Here is a 23674-nt window from a genome sequence, read left to right as displayed (position 1 = left end):
TAAAGTGATCACACATATATTTCACAATTTCTCCACATTCTTTCACACGTCCTTTACAGCTTTCTTGGCATTTAGCTCCCCTGAGATTTTTCACCTGGTCTCTAAAGAGTCAAAGAAATAAAAGCCACCCTTGTGGTTGAAGCTGGAACATCATGCTAATTCTCACCTAATTCCTCTCATTAATTTACACTTGATTCCCCTGAAGGGCAAGAAAGAAATATGTGTATTAAACTCTGCCGCCGCCTGCTGATCAAAACTGGTGCAACATGCCAAAAAAACATTAATATTGTAGACAGACTCAGTAACACACTGTCACCTTTTTCCCTCTTAACTCTCAGGGCTTCTACACTTTCTGCTCATGTGATTGATAGAATGATGTCAGTTTACTCAGTTAATATGTTCATTTTTACATAATCTTAGTAAGAAATTATTAGAATCTCTCACTGATAAAGTTTTAATACAGAGGCCAAAGATTTTCACTGGTAGCCACAACAAAGATTTATCAGTTTTATTGCTCCATCTGAGAGAAATGTATACAATGTGTGGTTCAGTAGATGGTAAACATGTCCATTATGTCAGGGGTGTCCAGTCTTACCCAGAAAGGGCCGCAGTGGCTGCAGGATTTCAGTCCAAGCAAACTGGAGCTCAGCTGCTTCCACTCGTTTAATCAGCTGGTCTCAGTCTTCAAACCACTGATCAGGTGGTCTCCTGCTTTGTTGGAATGTAAACCTGCAGCCACTCCGGCCTTTTATGGATAAGATTGGACAGCCCTGCATTATGTGTGAGGTGTTTATATCATTTGTCTTTAATGTGTTTTAAATTAACCCTGTAAAACCCAAATATAGAAAAAAGTGCAAAATTTTTTTTCTTCTCTCTAATGATGTAAAAGGGGTCCTCTGATGCAGAAATTGAAGTGTTATCAAATTTTTTATGTTTTAGTAAGTTTTTACAGAAATGTTGCAATATTGCAACATCGGGCCTAGATAGGAGCAGAATTTGTGTATTTACACTCACGCTGTCAAAACAAATATACTGAAGAAATAAGGCTTGATTTGCACTGTGGACTGCTTATAAAGCTCTTTAACAGTAAATATCATTATTAATAATCACACAGCAGTCGTACTTTTATGAATCTTAATTCATTGACCAAAAAAATAAGAATAAAAACTGTGTTGCAGACCCAGGACAAGCAGACAGAACCCAGATTAGTGGGAGGCAGTGGTGATAACCACTGGGTTTTATGTACAGTGGGACTCCAAAAAGCAGTTCCTTTCATCTGAAAAGCAAAGACGCACACTACACTTCCTGCACGGGGTATTGGTATTGATATCGGTCCCAGGGCGTGGTCCCATAAGTTGTTTGGCTTGGTTTAGTTGCCTCAACTTCCTCATCATCAGCAGTTGGGCAATCTATTTACACATTTTACCATCCAATGGCATTGCAAGGCTAAACAATAAGACATAATGGCTATGGAAATGTGGTGTTATAGGATTTTATTTTTGGCAGGTTTGTTTTTGGTACTGTGTCAGGTTTTCTCCCCCTTTGGGAGACTCAACTTAGACTCTCCCTGGCTCTGCCCAGTCACGTCACACTGGTGTACCTGCATGTGATCTAGGACTCATTAACTCCCTTTTATCTGCCCCTTTGCTTTGGTCGTTTAAGAAGTTTCTTTGTTTATCCTGAGCACTAAGCCAGGTTTTCTGTTCGGTACTTTCCTGGTTTGACCCTCACTTTGTCTTCTGGAAATGGAAATGTCTCTGATGATGCCTGCATGTCAGACTCCCATCATCATGAGTTCAGTTCTAAAAGTAGAATCCTGAAAATTTGAGCTACTGCTGCTATTGTTCATCTCATACTTTCAGAGGAAATGACATCATTCACACCCAGACGTGGCCTCTGAGCTCCTGGCAGGGCTAAAGTCACGACATGGATGAATGTGCTCTCTCAGTAACCTCAGACCTGCTATCAGAGCCTCAGCAGCAGCAGAAGTGAAGCTTCACACAAGCTGGGTGTTGACTTCTTATCTGGGAATGTGCTAACTGCAAACTAACATGCTAACCAACATGCTAACCATCAAACTAAAAAAAAATAACAGTGGAAGCTCCAATAAAAACACTGGACTCTGTTTATCAGCCTGAAAGAAAGGAGGGAAAAGAAAAGTCCAGAGTTTTTCTACCACATGAGCAGACGGAGAATCAGACGTGTTGACTTTACTTCATTAAAGCACTTTAACCCGATTGATCTTCACTCAGAGTTAGACTTTCATCACTTCCAGGTCCTGTTGTATTGGATGAAGGATGAAGTTACCACCCCTGTTTGGACGACCCTGGAGGAGCCGTCTGTCTTGTTCACTTCTGTAGCCGCATTATTGTGTTCTGAACTGCCATTGAAACAACCTGTTACTAACTTCTGCTCAAATCCTGTTTTCATAGGTGCAATCAAAATCTGGAATCAGTTTAGGAGGTCCTTTTCCCTAAGGGGATTGTCACAGGCAGTTCCAATGGTAAATAATCATATGTTTCCCCCATCAATGTTGGATGACGGTTTTGCTCTTTGGGCCAAAAGGGGTTTCATTTCTTTCTCTGACTTTTATATTGATGGTAAATTTGCATCTTTTGAACAGCTAATACAGCGATATAATATTCCTAGAATACACTTTTACAGATATTTACAGCTTCGGAACTTTGTATCCTAAAATCTGGACAGCTTTCCATTATCACCTTCAATCTCTTTGTTAGAATTAATCTTTAAACATAAAGCAATTAATACGCAGGTATTTAGTATAATTTATGGACTACTTGATTCACATAACTACACCTCATTAGAGCTTCTTAAAAATAAATGGGAAAAGGATCTGGGTGGAACAATATTAGAAGAAACATGGCGCAAAATAATACAAGGAATCTTCTCATCCTCTATCTGTGCAAAGCATGCAGTCATTCAGTTTAAGATTGTACACCGTCTACATTGGTCTAAAGTTAGGCTTTCGAAGATCAAGGCTGATTTAGACCCTACATGTGACCAATGTGGGCTAGCTCCTGCTTCACTTCTGCACATGTTTTGGTCAAAACTGTATACGTTTTGGAATTCTATCTTCGAGACTTTTTCAAAGGTCTCTGGGAAAGCGATGGAGCCATCACCATTCATAGCATTGTTCGGTGTAGTCCCGATAGATAGCGCTCCTAAGAGACGGGATATAAATATGTTTGCTTTCTGCTCTCTCCTTGCCAGGAGATTAATTTTGTTTAAATGGAAAGACACTAATCCTCCAACTTACAATCACTGGGTCAGAGAGGTCTTGTACCATCTTAAATTGGAAAAGATTAGATATACTTTGAGAGGATCCACTGGGAAGTTTTTTTATATTTGGCAACATTTTTTATCTTTTGTTGAAGATTTCGATGCATATAGTGTGTTAATGTAACTGTTTGAATGCTTATTTCATTAATGTATTAATTTATTATTTATTTATCTATTGCATTTATTAATTTATTTTATTTAATTTACCCTCTGTAAATATTATTATTATTTTTTTTTATTTTATTTATTTATTTTCCCTTTTCTACAATTCTTTTTTTTTTGTTATTTGTTTATTTTTTCTTCTTTTCTCCCCCTCTACGTATACGTGTTCTTTTGTTCTTTTTTGTATGTATGTAAGTATGTATTATGTTAGTCCTGGACCATCCAGCAGATCAGTCACTGTGTTCTTCAGATGATCTGATGGTGTTTATTCTATCAGCTGGGTAACACTGTACTGAGATCAGCTCTGATAAACACACCACTGATCATTACTGCTTCATACAGTAGCAGGAGGAGAGGAGGAGCTGGTCCTACATCAGTTCATGTCTAATTTAAATAACTGTAATACTAGACGTGAATAACAGACGTCACAGTTTCAGTGAGAGAAAATTCAGACGGTGCAGAAGTTTAAGATAAAGATCTCTGGCTGCAGCTCAGAAGGTCACGTGTTCCCAATTAGAGGAAGATGCATATTAATAACTGAGCATTTCAACTGAGCGCAGTAGCTTACAGTTAAACGTATGAACCACATCTAGTTCATCATCTCAGTGCTGACTCTGTTCTCACCATTTATCGTCTGGACGCTGGAGACGAGCCTCGACACTGAATGGTAAGACTTTTGTCGTTCCTCGACACTTGTTTAGCCATCAAGCCTAAGTATTATTAATGGTTTGTAAAATAAAACGAATTCAATAGTTTTTTGAAAGAAAATAAAAGAATTGAACGAACTAAGAAATACAAGAAGACTCTTCAAGATTCAGAAGTGCAGGTCCTTTATTCCTTCTTTGAGGATGGAGAATGTTCTTCCAACGGTCCCCGGACACACTCACACTCATGCAGGGAATGTAGACATATTTTATACTCTCAGTGCAGGTGGAGTGATCTCGCCCCACCTCTTTTTTGTTGTCTCCTATTGTCCTGACACCACCATTATATCCAAATGGACCTTCACATGTCCATTATATGGGGTTTTTGTGGAGACCATTATTTCCAGGCCTAGTCTGATTTATTTTTTAAATAAAACTTTGTGCCAGGTACCTCCTAACGCTCGCTAGTACTTTTCCATTCTGGCCGTTTGGCCTTGAGCAGTTCACAAGTTCACTCACTCCCTACAAAGTGCCTGTCTTCCACATGCTGGGTGGAGCTCAGCTCTGAATCTGTTTGTTCACGATTGTGCATTTTTGTTTGATAAAATATACTAAAATATGCAGCCTTGTAAAAATGGGTTTATATACTCATCTCATTTTCTGCAGATGGAACTGATTTCTTTTTCAGTCCTCAAAAGGTTTTGCATTTACACAAACTCTTCCCAATAGAGCCCATTAAACACATGAACTTTAAAAAGATAACACTGAGTCACTGCTTGGATTTCCTGAGACAGAGTTGTTGACAATATCAGCTTAATTTCAATACTATATGCATTCTTGGCAACCCTGATGGCAGCTTTCAGATTCTGGCTGCTCTCAGATCTTCCCTTTTACCAGATATGAAGGCTGCTTTGTTCAAACCTGCAGCTAATCAATCCTCAGAACTGTCTAATCAACACCCCTGACTTAACTAGCCATCTAAATTATATCAGTAAGGTCTAAATACAAGCAGAATACTTTAATATTAATAAAATGAAAAGAAGTAAAGGTTTACTAATAAGTGAAAACAAAGTCTGGAGCTGCTGATGTTTAACAGGCTACAGTCAGGTATTGGGAATGATGTAGTGACCTGTACCGACCAGCAGAGGGAGGTCAGTTAGTGTTACATTCCCCCAACACATTGCTGCCACTCGGTGAGTATCATGGAGCTTTTCTATAAAGCTGACCAGAGAAAGCTTCCTTAAGCATTTCCAATGCGTCATTAGCACCAATCTAGCAGTATTCCACACTTTACTTTAATTGTGTGCCCACAAGATAACATTAACCAATTTAAAGAGCACCCGTACCTTAATGTTGCCTGAGGCTTTAATTCACCACTTACAGGTTTGGATTTACAGTGTTTGGTTTGTAATAATGTTCATTCATAAAGAGCTAAACATTAAAATTGATATTTTAAGAGTTTACAATTTACAATTAAATTACATTTAAATTAAGTTCTGATTTTCTAGTGATGTCTTAATAATAATCATAAGAAAACACTAAATCTGTTTTGTTCAGCAAATCTGATCAAATTCAATGTTGATTTAGATGCTTTCCATAAACAATAACCTTGACTTTACAGTAAGGAATCAGTTTCTCTCAATGCCCAGTTAAGGGCTGAGCACACACTGTTAGAAATAAAGGGACCATGCAGGAACAGGATTCGTTCATCAAGGTACAAACAGTGTAAGTGTTCCCTCAAAAGGTACAACAGTGGTTTTAAGGTCCAGTTGTGTTCTTTAAATAAATATTTCCTAGTGGAAAAGTAAACATTTGTATCTTTTTCTAAACCATTTTTAAAACAGAACCGTTTAATAAAAAGCCTGGAGGTGAGGCGGGAGGTGTGGAGTCAGTACATCTTCTAAAATATCATTTCAATGGATTATGTTACAGTTATGTTCCCTGACTAAAGGTACTGGGATGTACCCCCGAGGGTACCACCACAGTGATAAGAAGGGTACTGCCCCAGTCACAGTGTCGTACCTTTTTTCTGAGGGTGAATTATGAGGCATAATATATAAATAAAAGTGCTCTTGAAGTTCATAACTCACTTTATTTACTGCTTAGTAATGAACAGCCAGTGAATTAGCCAGTTATTAGATTGACACATTGGAGGTTTGATAAGATCAGAATGGAAATGTAGAACGACGTACAGGATTATGATGAAATATACAGGGATGGACTGAGTGTTGAGCTGCTTTCTGTTGTTACTGTACATGAATCTGAACTGTCAGTAGTGAAGAGGATTAAAGCTTTACAGTCTAATATTTCATTTTTCACGTTTAGTAGACATCGTTTCATTAGATGGATTAGATGTATTGAGTGTCATCTTAATTTGTCGAATTGTCCTATTTAGAAATCTTTTTCTTCACTTTATTAGGAACTTGTTTTTGACAGAAATTCAGCTCCTTTGGGAAACATTCATATTCAGTAATTCATTTTTATTTGGACAGTTCTGAGATTTGATCACAGACATTGTGTTATTTGAAGTCTGACTTCATGGTATTTGAACGTTTGATTTCTGTGAACAAAAACTTTTAATTGAAAAAATATCGCATTTTATATTTTTCAGTTCATTTATTTACATTTTAAACAATCACATTAATCACAGCAATTTACAATATTCAGTTTCATTAATACCCATTGATATCAGTTCTTTCTGAAAGATTGAAACCAATGAGTTACCAATTTGTGCAATGAAGAACAAAATGATGCCAACAGAGCTCCAAGTGTTGAGACCTGCTAATCAGCTTCATGTGATCTTTTTAAATAGGAGCTAATATCAAATTTAAGATGTTAAAGTGTAAAAATAATGCTGAAGGTCCCTGAAGCTCTACAGAAGACTGTATGAGGTGCTGTACAGTGGAACTGGGCTCTGCAGGTTCTGCAGTGCTCTGGGTGGAGGTGGTAACTGCTGCATTAGCATTAGAGAGAGTGGAGAGTTGGAGTTCATTACCCGAGTGATCGATGTTCTGAACACACAGCAACTTCTGAACAATGAGACCATCAACAATGAGCTTCACTCATTAGGAAACATACAGCTTTATATCCAACATAGCCTGGATGGTGGATTGTGAAGCAGTGAAGATTTCTATGGATTTCATCTTTACTTTGTCATTACAAATCTCCACCTCTAGAGGGCAGAAAGAAATTGAATATGAATAAAACACTACAACAAAGTGTTGTTCTGTGTCCTGTTTTAGTAAATATCATTATTGATTTGTGTCAGCACTGGACACAATGTCAGAGAATGATCCTAGATTTGTTTAAGGATGGCAGGGAGGCAGACCCAAGTGCAAAGATGAAAACACATGAGAATGGATGTTAAATACATTTATAGAGGCATTGGAGTGTGAATTTGGCAGGTTTGGGTTGAGGTGACCCAGAGCCAGGCTCAAACACCAATGTAATGATTGACGGCTCGTGGAGTTTCCGCTACGCCACTGGGAAGCTCAGGCAACCACGGCTAAAACACAGACCGGGAAATAAGAATGTCAAACAAAGAGACACTGAAAACAATTCAAACAGACACTCAACGAGAAACTTGAAATAAAAGATCAGGAGAAAACAAATGACACTTCCACTGTAATTATGAAGGCAAGACCTTGACTTATTTGTTCTTAGTGGAGCAAATACCTTTTGCATGTCTTGGAACTGTTTGTAGATCAAGCCTTCCTGTATTTATTTCTATGTTTTGAGTAGTTTTGGGGCGATTTCTCTCTTTTTGTTTAAATACCCACCTGGGCTAAGTATCATACCAGTCACCCCTCTACAAAGGTGTGACAAAGGGCTGCTGTTTGCTACAGCCTTAAGTAGAGGAGTCCACAGGTGCATCAGGTTGGATCTAATCAGCCCCAGGGCTTCTGGGAATTGGAGTTCCCTGAAGTTATGGTAGTCTGCTGCTGTCGCCTTCTGCTGACGGCAGGGGTCCCAAAGACTTTTGACTTAACACATTAGAAAACATAAGTAAATGAAAATGGGCATAGAAATGGTGTACAATTTCAGATTTACAGTGACACTTTATTCTGAGCAGTCCTTTAAAGATAAAATAAGTTTTTCACTTTGTCTGGAGTCCAAGTTCATATCTGTAGATGTTTAACCTGAGAGGAACTGAACATTAACAGGTTTAATACAGACCATCAACATCTTCAACAAGCTGTTATAGACACACTATCACCATCCTGTACCTGGAGCTTCAATGGATTAGGATTTAGTTAAGGTTAGGGTAAGGACTAGGGCCAGGGTTAGAGATTTGCTATGGGAACATCCGGTGATGTGTCACCTGAGCCAGGTGAAGCTTAGGTCATGTCCTCCTTCCATGAACCAGGATATAAAAGCCACATGTGTGAGCAGCGAGCTCAGCTTCCACAAAGCTAAGTAACCATGTCATTTCTCTTCGCTGGTGGTTTCTCTGCTCAAAAGTAAAGTGTTTAACATTATCTTTGCAGAGGGAATGCCCAATTTGCAGTTATGTGTTGATGCTCATGACCCATCACCTCATTCACAGCCACATGGTGGAAAATAAAGAAGAGCTTGAGCTTTTACTTGCTATCGCTAGTGGGAGGTTCAAGGGATGCCGGAGTTGCACCATATGTGACAAAAGCTAGCTTTTCAGGTTAGATCAACATCTGGCCAACATCCATATGATTTTGGCGAAGGAGCTGGAGCAGATGCTGAAAGCTGGCTAACAAATATAAATGCAATTAAATAAATGCAATAAAGTAACAAAGTAAAATCAACCTTGTCTTTCTTTTGCAGCTGAGAGGGCACTGCTAACCTCCCTTACTTTTTCAGGGGTTCAAATGACCAATAACAATTTACACAACAGCCTTTAACACAAATAGATTTTACAACAGTGAACACACCCCAACGTTTCCAAAGGATAAATACAGCAGGAAGGAAAAGAAACCCTTGGTGCTCTTGATTCAGTCTATTCAGTGAATTACACTTCCCTTAATATTGTGTTCAAGCTCTCAGGACAGTCCTGTCCATAAATGTTCCAGGTTTTTTAAAAAAAGGAAAAGATGTCTCTCCTTGAGATTAATGGAGTCTCTCGCCTTTTTCCGATACTCTAATTGTTCTGTTCAAAACTTTCAGAAACTCAAGCAATCCAGGTCCGACCGTACAGGAGGAACCGGTTCAGCTTTTAGCTGTTAATAGGCCCAAAATCCGGGTCGGCTCACCATCTGGTGTCCGCTGCACTCACACTAGCTCCAGTGCACGATGCCCACACAGCTGTAACTCAGAGAAACTGGATTTCAGAGAAGGAGAAAACCCCGACCTGTTTTAAGAAGGGCACTCCTTCTTTTATACAAACACGCCCTGCCCTGTTACTTACAAGCAAACAGGGTGGACCCAAATAAGTTGTCTAACAGTCATAAAATGCTAAGCTGACAGAAACACACTCACGGACCACCGGAACTGCCCAAGGGAGGGGGGGCTTCTGCTCTGTGTACGATAATCTTACCTACAAAAGGGAACAAATGGTTCTGGACGGAATGTCTTCATGATAAGAGGAGCAAGTTGTTTGTGCAAACTGCCAAGGACAGCAGTTATGCTTGCTGCAAAATCTGCTTAGAGCAGAGTTGGAGCAGAGTTAACCCTTTCACCCACCCTTCCATACAGGAGGGGCATGACCCAAGTCATTTACCTGCCCTGCCCTGCCCCTGTCACGATTGGCTCCTCCCACTCCGTGTGCTTTTTTTGTTTTGGTCTTCCATCTGCGTTTGTTTTGATTCATGCCCCTTGTTTTGAGACTCCGCCCCTGATTTTCAGCTGTCCCTCGTCTTCCCGGTGTGTATTTAAGCCCTGTGTTTGCTGGTCTTTGTTTTGGTCTTTGCTTGAATCTTTGTTTGTTATTTGCTGTGTTGTATGTTCTGCTTGTTCTGTTGCATTCTGGTGTCTGTCATGTCTGCCCCCCAATCTATCCGTGTTGGCTCTGTGAACCTGGACCGTTATCACTGTGACCCTGGATTTGCCCTTAATTAATCTCACTTATCTCCGCATATGCGTCCGCCTCCTTGCTCCTCATTACAGCCCCGCTCTGCCCCCCGCCCTTTCCCTGGCCTTGCCCCACTCCAGGGCAAGCAACCTCCAACAACCCAGCACACAATCCAAACACTTATCACCCACACTTAAGCACTCCCCCCAGATTATACCCTTTAAAATGGTTGCTACAGAAAACCAGGCCACTAGAAGAACAGAACAAACTTTGGGTTGAGGTAAAGGTTAGGGTTAGGACTAGCGCCAGGGTGAGGGTTAGGACTAGGGCCAGGGTTAGGTTTAGGACTAGGGCCAGGGTTAGGTTTTGAAATTTGAATATTTAAATTTCTCTATAATGAACCATTTCATATTCCATAATTATTAAAAGGATTATTATACTGAAACAATTTAGAGAGATTAAACACAAATTGACATTTTTTTACTAAGCTATTTCTGAGGATGAATAAATCTTGAGTTGTCACAGTGCAGATATAAGAGATCAACAGGCACTAATGGTGTGATGGATGATCTGATATGCAAATTTAAAAAACAGACTGAGTAGAGAGCTCATACCTGTAGATGGAAACCTGGAGAGAGGTGTGGTTTGTGTCTGCACTGACGGAGGAGAATATGTGGAGGGAGAGACGGCAGGAGGGTCACCTAAAGAAAAGAAACAGAGACAATATATAATTAATTCATCTTTCAGCATAAACACCTCACTGACCACACAGGACAAGTCGTCATATCTGTTTCTCCGTTTATTAAACACTGATATCAGTCTGAACCGTCGGTCACTCAGCCTGTTCAACCAGTAATAGGATCTCTGTGTAAAGGTCAGGAAGTGGTTTAGGCCTCTTTACCCCACACCAGGATCTTCCTCCATCCTCTTGTCTCAGATCAGTGATGGTGATGGTGAAGACTCTGGCTGCTGTGTCGTCATCCAGAGAGAATCTCTGATCTTCAGCAGATCCAGACTGAACTGGAATGACTTTAGTTCTCCATAAAGCAGAACATTCTCCTCTGCAGAGATACTTTATGGAGGTCTTATAGAGATCAATAGGAGCATCTAATCTGGACTGACTGTCCTCTGTGTCCAGTTACAGTAGTTCCAGCACTGACTCCAGCTGTAAAAGAGAACATGTTGTATAAGGGAGTAATAAACTAACTCTGAGGCTGAGACGTCACTCAGGACTGTTTAGTCTGAAAAGCCTGTAGAACACGAGAGCCTGAAACTCTACACAGAAACGTCTCACTAAGACAGTAACAGTGATGAATATGAGAGAGAGGAAGAGGAAGATTCTGTTCTTCATCAGTCACTGATCTAACACACTGTGTGTCTCTGAGTCTGTAAAGATCATCTTAAACTCAACACAGATGTGAGAGGAACAACTCACCAGGCGTCAGAGTGAAGATGATGATCCAGATGATGGTCATGATTCAAACACCTAACAGGTCAGTTACACACGACAAAGTGAGCTGTGTCCTCATACATGACGCTGACCACAAGAGCTTTAAGACTTCCTGAAGTGACAGAGGCCCAACCATCTCTCTCTCTCTCTCTCTCTCTCTCTCTCTCTCTCTCTCTCTCTCTCTCTCTCTGTCTGTCTCTCTCAGTCAATCATTCAGTCACTCTCTCTCATTCTCTGTGTCTCTCTCTCTCTCTCTCTCTCTCTCTCTCTCTCTTTCTCCTCACCCCCACCTCTCTCTCTCTGTCACTCACTCACTCTCTCTCTCTGTCACTCACTCAGTCTCTCTCTCTCTCTTTCTCTCACTCTGTCTCTCTCTCTCTCTCTCTCTCTCTCTCTCTCTCTCTCTCTCTCTCTTTCCTTTTTCACACTTGCTGTTGACGCTGTCTTTGGTCTGTGTAGAGAAACACACTGAAACATGTTAGTAACCAGTCAGTCACTTCCTCCTGACTGCTCTGGTCATTGTGGGTAGAAATGATCTGAGATCAGTTTCACTGTTTCTAATCTAAACTGTTTCTAATTGGTCCTCACTGCATTCCCACAATTCCTTGAGATGAAGACTAGGACCAGTCAGAGTGGATGGGTTTGTTTACAGTCGTCAGCCCAACGTGGTGGAGAGGAAGACAGTTGGCTGGGAGTTAAAATCCAGATATAATCTGTAGGAATTTCACCAGTTACAGTACATGCATAGTCTGTGTATCACACCAGCCTGTCCAAATACTTTTAACCCTGCTGACCTCGAGGTCCCTCAGCCTGCACGTCTGGATGTGGCTGACCTCACTAAAGTGAAACACACTATGGAAGCTCAACGTGTTCAGAAAGATGGAAGAAACAGCGAGCGAAGGTTATTTCCACCTCGCTGTATCTACTCATATATCTTTGGATGTGTGTGTAAGAGTTTGGTCATTTTCCTCACAAGGCCGTTTCACACAGTCACAGAAAGTGTGTGATAAAGCTCCATTTATAAAGAAGGATGGGTTTCTTCCAGCTTTCATCCATTTTCACCCCAGTTTAAAATAAAATGCCCTGTATTATTCACTGCATACGCTCAGTTTTGTCTGAGATGCTGTCGTTTGTTTTGTAAATGAAGAAGCTCAGTCACTGCATATTATACAGCTCTGCTGACTGAGTTCGGTATCTGTTGTTATGGTCGTCATGGTGACAGCAGCTTCCTCTTTCCAGTGTTTTGCTGTTTTTGAGGTTTAACTTCACACATTCTGTGAATTTGGGAAACGGCCTTGTGAGAAACGCTGCAAACCTTTTGCACATGAACAAAAGTCATATTGGACTAAACAGTGAGTGGAGCTGACGTGTGAGAGTCGCTTCATCGTGTTAAACAGTTTGTGCTTCTGCTGAATGTTGTAGGGGGTAGACTGGGGAGTGGGGGGGGCACAGGAACTGAGGATATATGTCTTTCTCTAAATGAGACTCTACAGGTTCATTAGAGAGAGTTAGAGCTCCCCCTACATGTCACACAGTAACATTAATAAACCTTCTTATTAATCTGTTTTTGTGTTGTAATCGTCTCAAAATCTATAAAAATTCTCAATGACATCAACAGCACATATAAGACACTGACAGACAGTCCTGCAGCTCAAAAGCCCTCAGAAATGTAACAGACTGAAATATCTTATGATGTTTAATGGTGTGTTTTAAAGAAAGTCTACTTTCAGCACAAACTCTGATTTTACACAAAAGCCCAACAGGAACCCCCTCATTTAGACTCCCTCAGCAGAGCCCAGTAGCACTGGACAAACCCGGAAGATGTCATTAAGTACCTGTTCTCCAAACTACACGTTCAATAATATCGTCACAAACTAAAAATGAAGTGTTTTCCTGTGGAATTAACCGTCAGCATAGAACACCATACCTACGTGATTTTATAGGAGAACTCAAATATTGGCTTGAACGTGATAAAGACTCATTATGGACCAAGATTAAGCACATAGTCCTCAATAAGCATTTCTAAAAGATCTAAAACTATGTTCATGATTCTAATAGTGAATAAAATCTTAGTAATATAAAGAAATGATCTTACCGTCCTTTAACGAGGCTCATCATCAGGGGCAGTCGCAGTTTTTCTCAAGACTGATGATGATGTCCTCCTGATACTCTACACACTCAAAAGAAGGTATTGAACTGCCACTTGGTTGGAGGCCCTCTAGTCTCTGGGGTGGCACCGTCAAGGGTACAAGCAATGGTTAATAGACATCTGCCCTTATCCTGCCACCCCATGTTACCTTGCCTGTAATGGCTTCCGGAACCTCCTCTTTTTCTGGTGGCTCCTAATACCCTAGTTAAGGTGCTAACAATGTGCTACCGCCTGAAATAACCTAGTCTGCAGTAGGTTAGTGGGCCACTATTGGCCCACCAATGGCAAATATGGCAGCCTACTGTTCTTTACTTCAGCTTCTGTCCAGGTGGCCCACCGGCTTTTGCCTCAGTTTCTGTCCAGGTTGCCCACTGGCTTTTGCCTCAGCTTCTGTCCAGGTGGCCCACTGGCTTTTCCCTCAGCTTCTGTCCAGGTTGCCCACTGGCTTTTCCCTCAGCTTCTGTCCAGGTAGCCCACTGGCTTTTCCCTCAGCTTCTGTCCAGGTGGCCCACTGGCTTTTTGCCTCAGCTTCTGTCCAGGTGGCCCGCTGGCTTTTCCCTCAGCTTCTGTCCAGGTGGCCCCCTGGCTTTTGCCTCAGTTTCTGTCCAGGTGGCCCGCTGGCTTTTGCCTCAGCTTCTGTCCAGGTGGCCTGCTGGCTTTTGCCTCAGCTTCTGTCCAGGTGGCCCGCTGGCTTTTGCCTCAGCTTCTGTCCAGGTGGCCCGCTGGCTTTTGCCTCAGCTTCTGTCCAGGTGTCCCACTGGCTTTTCCCTCAGCTTCTGTCAGGTGGCCCACTGGCGTTTCCCTCAGCTTCTGTCCAGGTGGTCCGTTGGCTTTCCCTCAGCTTCTGTCCAGGTGGTCCGTTGGCTTTCCCTCAGCTTCTGTCCAGGTGGTTCGCTGGCTTTTCCCTCAGCTTCTGTCCAGGTGGTTCGCTGGCTTTTCCCTCAGCTTCTGTCCAAGTGGTCCGCTGGCTTTTCCCTCAGCTTCTGTGTCTCTGAGTCTGTAAAGATCATCTTAAAATCAACACAAATGTGAGAGGAATAACTCACCAGGCGTCAGAATGAAGATGATGATCCAGATGATGGTCATGATTCAAACACCTAACAGGTCAGTTACACACGACAAAGTGAGCTGTGTCCTTATACATGACGCTGACCACAAGAGCTTTAAGACTTCCTGAAGTGACAGAGGCCCAACCATCTCTCTCTCTCTCTCTCTCTCTCTCTCTCTCTCTCTCTCTCCCCCTCTCTCTCTCTTTGTCACTCACTCAGTCACTCAGTCTCTCTCTCTCTCTCTCTCTCTCTCACTCTCTCTCTCTCTCTCTCTCTCTCTCTCTCTCTCTCTCTCTGCCCCTCTCCCTCTCTCTCTCTTTCTTTCTGTCTCACTCTTTCCTTTTTCACACTTGCTGTTGACGCTGTCTTTGGTCTGTGTAGAGAAACACACTGAAACATGTCAGTAACCAGTCAGTCACTTCCTCCTGACTGCTCTGGTCATTGTGGGTAGAAATGATCTGAGATCAGTTTCACTGTTTCTAATCTAACAGTTAAAGTCATTATGAATGTGTACAAAACTGATTCTGAATCAGGATAAAACATCATTTTAGCAGCGAAGCCTGACTGATAACACAGACATTCACAAACCTGCTGCTGGAAAAGAAGATACTCGTGACCTCACAGATTCTCTGAGATCAAACATCAAAGGCAGAGTTTGATCATATCTAGTAGTGGGGGTTTAATTTTTATTGCAGTGAATAGGAGGAAAAGCTAAGCTCTCAGTCTGGCCTCCACTTCCTCAGCATATTTTACTCCTCCTCTATCAGGTGGTCCGCTGGCTTTTCCCTCAACTTTTGTCCAGGTGGTCCGCTGGCTTTTCCCTCAGCTTCTGTCCAGGTGGTCCGCTGGCTTTTCCCTCAGCTTCTGTCCAGGTGGTCCGCTGGCTTTTCCCTCAGCTTCTGTCCAGGTGGTCCACTGGTTTTTCCCTCAACTTTTGTCCAGGTGGTCCGCTGGCTTTTCCCTCAGCTTCTGTCCAGGTGGTCCGCTGGCTTTTCCCTCAGCTTCTGTCCAGGTGGTCCGCTGGCTTTTCCCTCAGCTTCTGTCCAGGTGGTCCACTGGTTTTTAACTCAGCTTCTTTCCAGGTGGCCCGCTGGCTTTTCCTTCAGCTTCTGTCCAGGTGGTCCGCTGGCTTTTCCTTCAGCTTCTGTCCAGGTGGTCCGCTGGCTTTTCCCTCAGCTTCTGTCCAGGTGGCCCGCTGGCCTAGCTTACATGCTAATAGACAAAACATCACAGTAATGAACCAGCTGTCATGCTAATCAACACGCTAACCAACAAACTAAGAAAAAATAACAGTGGAAGTTCCAATAAAAACACTGAACTCTGTTTATCAGCCTGAAAGAAAGGAGGGAAAAGAAAAGTCCAGAGTTTTTCTACCACATGAGCAGACGGAGAATCAGACGTGTTGACTTTACTTCATTAAACCACTTTAACCCGATTGATCTTCACTCAGAGTTAGACTTTCATCACTTCCAGGTCCAAATTCATTCCTACCCAACAAACTCTGACAGTGTTAGTCATTATTAAACTCACCCATCTGAGGTCTCATCTAAAACACTTCATACAGTAATGAACTATCCCTTAAAAACAGTCCTGGACCATCCAGCAGATCAGTCACTATGTTCTTCAGATGATCTGATGGTGTTTATTCTATCAGCTGGGTAACACTGTACTGAGATCAGCTCTGATAAACACACCAGTGATCATTACTGCTTCATACAGTAGCAGGAGGAGAGGAGGAGCTGGTCCTACATCAGTTCATGTCTAATTTAAATAACTGTAATACTAGACGTGAATAACAGACGTCACAGTTTCAGTGAGAGAAAATTCAGATGGTGCAGAAGTTTAAGATAAAGATCTCTGGCTGCAGCTCAGAAGGTCACGTGTTCCCAATTAGAGGAAGATGCATATTAATAACTGAGCATTTCAACTGAGCGCAGTAGCTTACAGTTAAACGTGTGAACCACATCTAGTTCATCATCTCAGTGCTGACTCTGTTCTTACCATTTATCGTCTGGACGCTGGAGACGAGCCTCGACACTGAACGGTAAGACTTTCTCTTTAATTCAGAAGATTTTAATAGGGGGGCAGCTCTAACTGAAAAACATGCTCAGCTCAGACCGACTACTGTGAAGAACCTGCTGCTACACAGAAATGACTCTTTAGTGGCCGTTTTCAAAACGTAATGAGTTTTTGTTCTTCAGACTTGAGTTACTGTAACTTAGTTATGAAGAAAGGATTCAGTAAGACAGATGGTATTATAGTGTCAGCACTTAAAGTTCTGGACTTTTGAAGGACTTTAGATGAAGATCTGGAAACATGTTGTTGAAAATGTCATTATGTTAAAGATCCTGCAGCTGCTGTGATGAGGTCATTGAGAACGGCTCCTCCTCTTCCTCTGGTCTTTCTGCTCATGACTGCTGGTGAGTCAGTGTTTGTTGTGGTTTCTCTCAGAATCAGCTCAGTGGTGTAGAGTAGCTGCTGGAGTTGGAGAGGAGAGAAGTGAAGCTGTAAGCTACAGTAACTCTGACTGTCTTATGGGCTCCAGACTCTGTAATCAGCTCTTTCATGCATCATATGTTTCAGGAGCTTTTGGAACAGAGTGGAGTGTGAAGTACAACCAACAGGAAATCTGTGCTTTAAAAGGATCCACAGTGTTTATGAACGGAACTTTTACTCACCCAAAACGTCTCACAGTGAAGGAGACTTTCTGGTTCATACACCCAGTTAAGGGTGTGAAGCCGACTGATCTGAGTAAAGACCCAGTTTATTCAGGCAGAGTCGAGTGTTTAACTGATGATCAGAAACACTTCTCCCTCAAACTGAGTGATGTGATGAAGAAGGATGAACATCGGTTCTGCTTCAGAATCAACACAACTGTAGAAAAAGAAAGATGGACAGGTGAACCTGGAGTTCAGCTCAGGGTTACAGGTGAGTTAATCATCCCATTGTCCAGCTATAAGACACAGCTCTGGATTCAGAGTCATGTTTATTCATGACTGCTCTGAATATTCATGTTGTTTTATCATCACTGATTTTATTAATCTGCTCTAATGATGTTCAGCTTCTGTTCTGATTCACTCCTACATCATTTATTCTGGTCTTACTCCTCATTCAGTTCATCTGCTCAGTTTCTTTCTGATCCTCTCCTCGTCAAATCCAGGACTAATTATTAATCCTTTAAATTACAGTCTTATTATTTAGTTATTAATCTAAAGATCTTTCATGTTAAAGTTAAAAATCAATTATTCATCAAATGTTATAAACAACACACACATGGTCACTGCTGGAACTGGGTCATGGTAACTTCACTGAAGACGAGTTACACATTTAACATTTTTAATCTGTTTCTGTTTCTCTGTTTATAACGTGTGATGAGTCCTGTTCTTGGCTCAGAAACCAACACCGGACACAAAAACCTTATTTTGAGGGTTTATTCTGACTGCTACACATATGTAAGAGTAGCGGTCGAAAAAGGGCTGCAAAACTGAGTGTTCACTTTTTCTGACAGAGTGGAAAAGTGAGTGGACAATCTAAAGGAACAAACCCAAATAAAATACAATCAGAGGAAATACGGCAGGGGTCTGGACGAGACCACCACCACACCCATGAGCACTGTACAAGAGTATTCAGTAATACACAGTACAGTGCACATATTAGCTATTAGCACAATACAGCCTCTATACTTACTTCTATCCCTAGACAACCGATGGCCCCTCCCTCTGGGGGGGAGGCCACTTACACCACCAAGCTGTGTGAAACTATACAGCGGTGGATAACATCAGAAACACGTACACACAGTCTCAAAAGACTGGACTAACAATTAGATATTATTCATGTACACATGAAGACAATAAGAAACACTAAATACAGGTTTGGTCTTTGCTCCACTACCTGAAACAACTTCCCAGAGCTCAAGATGGAAATAACTACCCACATATGGGACACACCACATAACGAAACCTTGGCGATTATCATCCACGGAAATCTACACTGTTAAGGTAACAGCCGATCTCCAAACACATAAGATGGTGCTCAGCGGGTCGTAATATATATATAACTGCTGAACATCTCCATCAGGATTCTTTAATATTACCTGGATGATGCACAAAAGGAGCTCTATATTACCCCGCTGTACCCGCCCTCGTTCTCCATACTATCACATCGCACTGCTCAACTCGCGCCAGTACCAACCACTGAAAGGGGGTGTGTCTAAATAAAAGCCCCTATTGCCGTCTGCACTGAAGGGAACAAAATAGAAGTCATTTTCCACTTGGCCACAAATGAAAGTATCACACAGAGCAAAAGCTCATTTTTAAATTATTGGGAAAAAGTAAAATTAAAAGGAGATGTAAGGATGATGTATAAATATGTTCCAGACTAGATGAGGATTTTATGAAGACGTTCCTTTTTTGTTTTCCTGTTTTTTATTGGTATTAATCATCTTTCCGTGCTCCGTTGTAAGTGCGCTGGTGCTGCCGCTTTACATCAGATTTCTGTTAGTTTTGTATTGTTTGTGTGTTTTTGTTGATGTTTGCTTGAGAAGGCAACCTGAGCCATCACATCCACTGAGATACAGACCGAGAACGGCTTTCAAACTGTAGCTCGGTGGCTTACTGGACCGGCCGCTTGGATGATGCTGCGGCGCGGCTGCGGATCTCTCTGGAACAGTGACGTCCATGACGTGACATCGCATCACCTGGGCTTGGATATCATTGCATTACAGCTGTGAGGCAGCCTGGACTGGTGGTGTTCAGCTGCATGAGCAGAGCTATGCCACAGCTACAAGGCCTCTCAGGCCGGCTGCTTGGGTATCACTGCACTACAGCTGTGATGCTGCCTGGACTGGTGGTGTTCAGCTTCAGGAAAATGCTCCCTCTTCATAGCGAAGGACATCTTCAGTCGAGGCTTCCCGGTTCAGTCGGAGGCTTTCCCTCAGTGCTAAGGAGTCTTTCCAGACTAGCTGAGTGATTCTGTGCTGTGGTCACTGAAATGTCTCTCTCTAGCTGTGGGAACTGTGGAGTGTGTGTGTGTGTGTGTGTGTGTGTGTGTGTGTGTGTGTGTGTGTGTGTGTGTGTGTGTGTGTGTGTGAGGTGTTGATGATGATGAAATATGTGTGAGTTCTCAACTGAATATGAGCTCATTAAATATTTGAGTAAAATGCACCTCCAGTCAATACAGAACAGAGTTCATCATTACATCTGCAGGACACACAGAAGATCAAACATCACTCAGTTTAGTTTCATCTGCTCTGGTTTCTACACTCATTGCTGACTTTCATGAATGAGGTTCACTGATATTACAGCTTTTCCCTTCTAATCTGATGGTCCTCTTATTGTCTTAGAGCTCCATGTAGAAGCTCCTGAAGAAGTGACCGAGGGAGAAACAGCAGATCTGACATGTAAGACCACCTGCAGTCTGACTGACCCATTCATCTGGTACAAAAATGGACGTCCTTTAACCACAAAGACCATCAAGAACAACCAGCTCCACCTGCAGAAGGTCAGCAGTGAGGATGCAGGCAGTTATAGCTGTGCTGTAGGAGGATCTCAACACCTCCGCTCTACTGCTCACAGCCTCAGAGTCAGATGTGAGTTTAACTCTTTTTTAGTTTTTTCCTCAAAGTAAATAAATGTAGGACTTTAAAAATGTATCCTGGCTTTCTGGGCTTGTTTACAGTTTGTGGTCTTATTTAATAGCATTGTTTGCATAAATTAAGCAAGATATTAAATATTTAATAAATGTTTCAGTTTTAATATTCAAACCTTCAAATACAAATCATGTAATTATTATAATCATCTAGATCCTCCAAAGAACATCTCAGTGTCCATCAGTCCCTCTGGTGAAATAGTGGAGGGCAGTTCAGTGACTCTGTCCTGCAGCAGTGATGGAAACCCACCTGTGAAGAACTACACCTGGTTTAAGGGATCAACATCAGTAGGAGAAGGAAAAACCTACAGCATTCCCAGCATCAGACCTGTGGACAGTGGAGAATACACATGCCAGAGTCGGAATGATCATGGAGAGAGAAGATCCACTGCTGTGTATATAAATGTCACATGTAAGTTAATCTTGAGGTATTCAGTTAAATTCAACCCAAACTCAAACACTAAAATATTATTTTTCAAATTTTTCATCTGTTGTAGATCCTCCAAAGAATGTCTCAGTGTCCATCTGTGCATCTGGTGAAATAGTGGAGGGCAGTTCAGTGACTCTGACCTGCAGCAGTGATGGAAACCCACCTGTGAAGATCTACACCTGGTTTAAAGAAGGTGGAACCTTACCTGTAGGATCTGGACACAGTTACAGCATCATCAGCATCACTGCTGACCACACTGGACTGTACTACTGTGAAGCTCAGAATGACCATGGAGCTCTGAATGGAACTGTGCTGGTCACTGTTAAGAGTAGGTGGTGAATAATGAGATAAACGCTGTTTCTCTGTGTTCACTTTTACAGTAATGACAGATTAAAGTGATATTAATGATCTTTTCTGCAGGTCAGAGTTGGTCTGCAGTCTGGTTTGCAGTGGGAGGAGGAGGTTTTCTCCTTATTACTGTCCTAATCTGCATCTGCAGGTCAGCAATCATTTCCAAACCTGTTACTACAGTAAGAAGAAATGACTTTATTCTTGTTGTAGAAATGGATTAACAGATAAAATGATTTTGTCCTTAAACTAATTAGAATATATTGATTGTTTTGTCCAGTTTTCACAGAATGAAGAAACCAGCTGCTGGACCTGATCACAGTAAAACAAGACAGGTACATTTATATTCAGTCCATTCAGCAGACGCTCTTATCCAGAGACGCTTACAGAGCTACTTTGTTGTCCACTCAGAGAAAGTATCCCAGTAATTACAGCACATTAAAGCTCAGGAACTACCAGAGACCAAAGCCCTGTTGATACCTAGAAAGAAAGATACAGAATTAAGACACAGCATTAGTGCAGTCCAGTAAAGTCCAGGTGAGGTGGCCACAGTCCAAATGACCACATTATGTCCACCAGTCGGTGACAGTTTCACTTGCAGGCTGTATTTGTTTGTGATTTGAGAATCACAGAAAACAGCATTTCAATTTGGAAATCTCCATCAAAGAGTTTTTAGGAGTCTTTTCTGCCTCATTTTCAGAAGATTAGCCATTTAAACTGTTCTCCATGAACTCTTCACCCTCAGGATGATGTCCTCTACACCAGCGTTACACACCGCACATCCAGACCTGCACAGCCTGCTGACTCTGCTGACTCTGCAGCTGCTGATGTTCTGTATGATGAAGTGACCAGCACTGACCAGCAGGGGGAGCCCCAATATGCCAGTGTTACATTCCACCACCACACAGCTGCCCCTGGGTGAGTTTCACTGAGCTTTATATAAAGCAGCCCAGAGAAACTTCAGGAAAGAGGAATTTAGGGTTCAGAATCAAATGTTATTTTCTGTGAGCGCCTTTATGGGATTCCCAGTGTTACATTAGCACCAGGCTAGCAGTCGAGTGCAGTGTTCACTGCATTTCCACTCCTGCCTGCAGGCTGCCTGGGGCTTTAATCCACTCCTCACCAGTTTGGCTTTACTTTGAGGTTTGGTTTATAATAATATGCTGATTTATAAATGAATATTAAATGTGTATGTAAAGAATCTTTATTCAAAAGATAAGGGCTGATTTTCTATCGATCTCTTTATTAAGTAAATCTGATTCATTTTAATGTTTCCTGAAATGGAAAACTTCTCTTCACAGTAAGGTGTCAGTTTATCTCAGGGCTCAGTCAGGTGTGGAGCACAATATGATGATATATAATACACAAAGGAAAGTGCTCTGGAAACGCTGGACTCACTCTACTTACTGATTAGCAACGAGCCGCCAGTTCATTTACCAGTTATTGGTAAATTATATTGATAAATTAGTTTACAGCTATTTTATTAATGAGGTTTTAAAAGATCATAATAATATAAACCTAGAACGATGTTCACAAGATGATGATGAGCTCTTCACAAATAAAGGAGCTGTAGAAAATGTTTATTTCACTAGTTACTGTTTAATATCAGCAGAGCTGAACTCAGCACTGTGAGCAGCTTCACAGAGTTAGAAGATCATTTAGATTCTCAGTGAAATTTCAGAGGCAGAACTTTGTTTTAGGTGCAGCTGCTGTTTTATCAGAAAAAGGTCTCTGGACTGTTTGACTAATTCAGTTCTCATCTCAGCATCATCTGCTGGATCAACACTGAGTGTGTTAAATAAATGGAGAGTAGTGGAGATCATGTTCATTAAAGATGGGAAAGAGTCAAGCTGTGGTTTCAGTTTTTCTTTCTGTTCTTTCTTTGTTTCGTAGGTCAACAACTCAGAATGTGGAAGATCCCTCAGTGATTTACAGCACAGTCAGAAAAGACTAGATCTGCTATACAGAGAGAGAGAGAGAGAGAGAGAGAGAGAGAGAGAGAGAGAGAGAGAGAGAGAGAGAGAGAGAGAGAGAGGGAGAGAGAGAGAGAGAGAGAGGGCGAGAGAGAGAGAGAGAGAGAGAGAGGGGGCGAGAGAGAGAAGAGACAGAGAGAGAGAGAGAGAGAGAGAGAGGGAGAGAGGGCGAGAGAGAGAGAGAGAAAGAGCGAGGGAGCGAGAGAGAAGAGAGAGAGAGAGGGCGAGAGAGAGAGAGAGGGCGAGAGTGAGAGAAAGAGAGAGAGAGAGAGAGCGGGAGGGAGAGAGAGAGAGAGAGAGAGGTAGAGGAGAGAGAGAGAGAGAGAGAGAGAGAGAGATGTAGAGAGAGAGAGAGAGAGAGGGTGAGAGAGAGAGAGAGAGGGAGAGAGAGAGAGAGAGCTAGAGAGAGAGAGCGAGAGAGAGAGAGAGAGAGAGAGAGGGCGAGAGAGAGGTAGAGAGATGTAGAGAGACAGAGAGAGAGAGAGAGAGAGAGAGAGAGAGAGAGAGAGAGAGAGAGAGAGAGAGAGAGCTCATTGTTCTGCA

The 23674-nt window shown here is 42.0% G+C and overlaps 1 protein-coding gene across 1 annotated transcript; it reads left to right on the top strand.

Annotated features, from left to right (window-relative positions):
* The first annotated feature begins 18834 nt into the window (after positions 1–18834).
* LOC108417077 (B-cell receptor CD22-like) lies at positions 18835–23185 on the top strand. The gene is made up of 7 exons (XM_037543318.1): positions 18835–18937; positions 20076–20321; positions 20878–21138; positions 21231–21309; positions 21439–21493; positions 21904–22076; positions 23052–23185. The coding sequence occupies exons 1-7, from the start codon at positions 18835–18837 to the stop codon at positions 23110–23112; spliced, it is 978 nt and encodes a 325-aa protein (XP_037399215.1). The 3' UTR covers positions 23113–23185.
* Positions 23186–23674: the final 489 nt, after the last annotated feature.

This window comes from Pygocentrus nattereri, chromosome 12, assembly GCF_015220715.1.
Source record: "Pygocentrus nattereri isolate fPygNat1 chromosome 12, fPygNat1.pri, whole genome shotgun sequence".
Lineage (NCBI taxonomy): Eukaryota > Metazoa > Chordata > Actinopteri > Characiformes > Serrasalmidae > Pygocentrus > Pygocentrus nattereri.
Note: the sequence above shows the minus strand (reverse complement) of the source record. Positions and strands in the feature narration are given on the sequence as shown.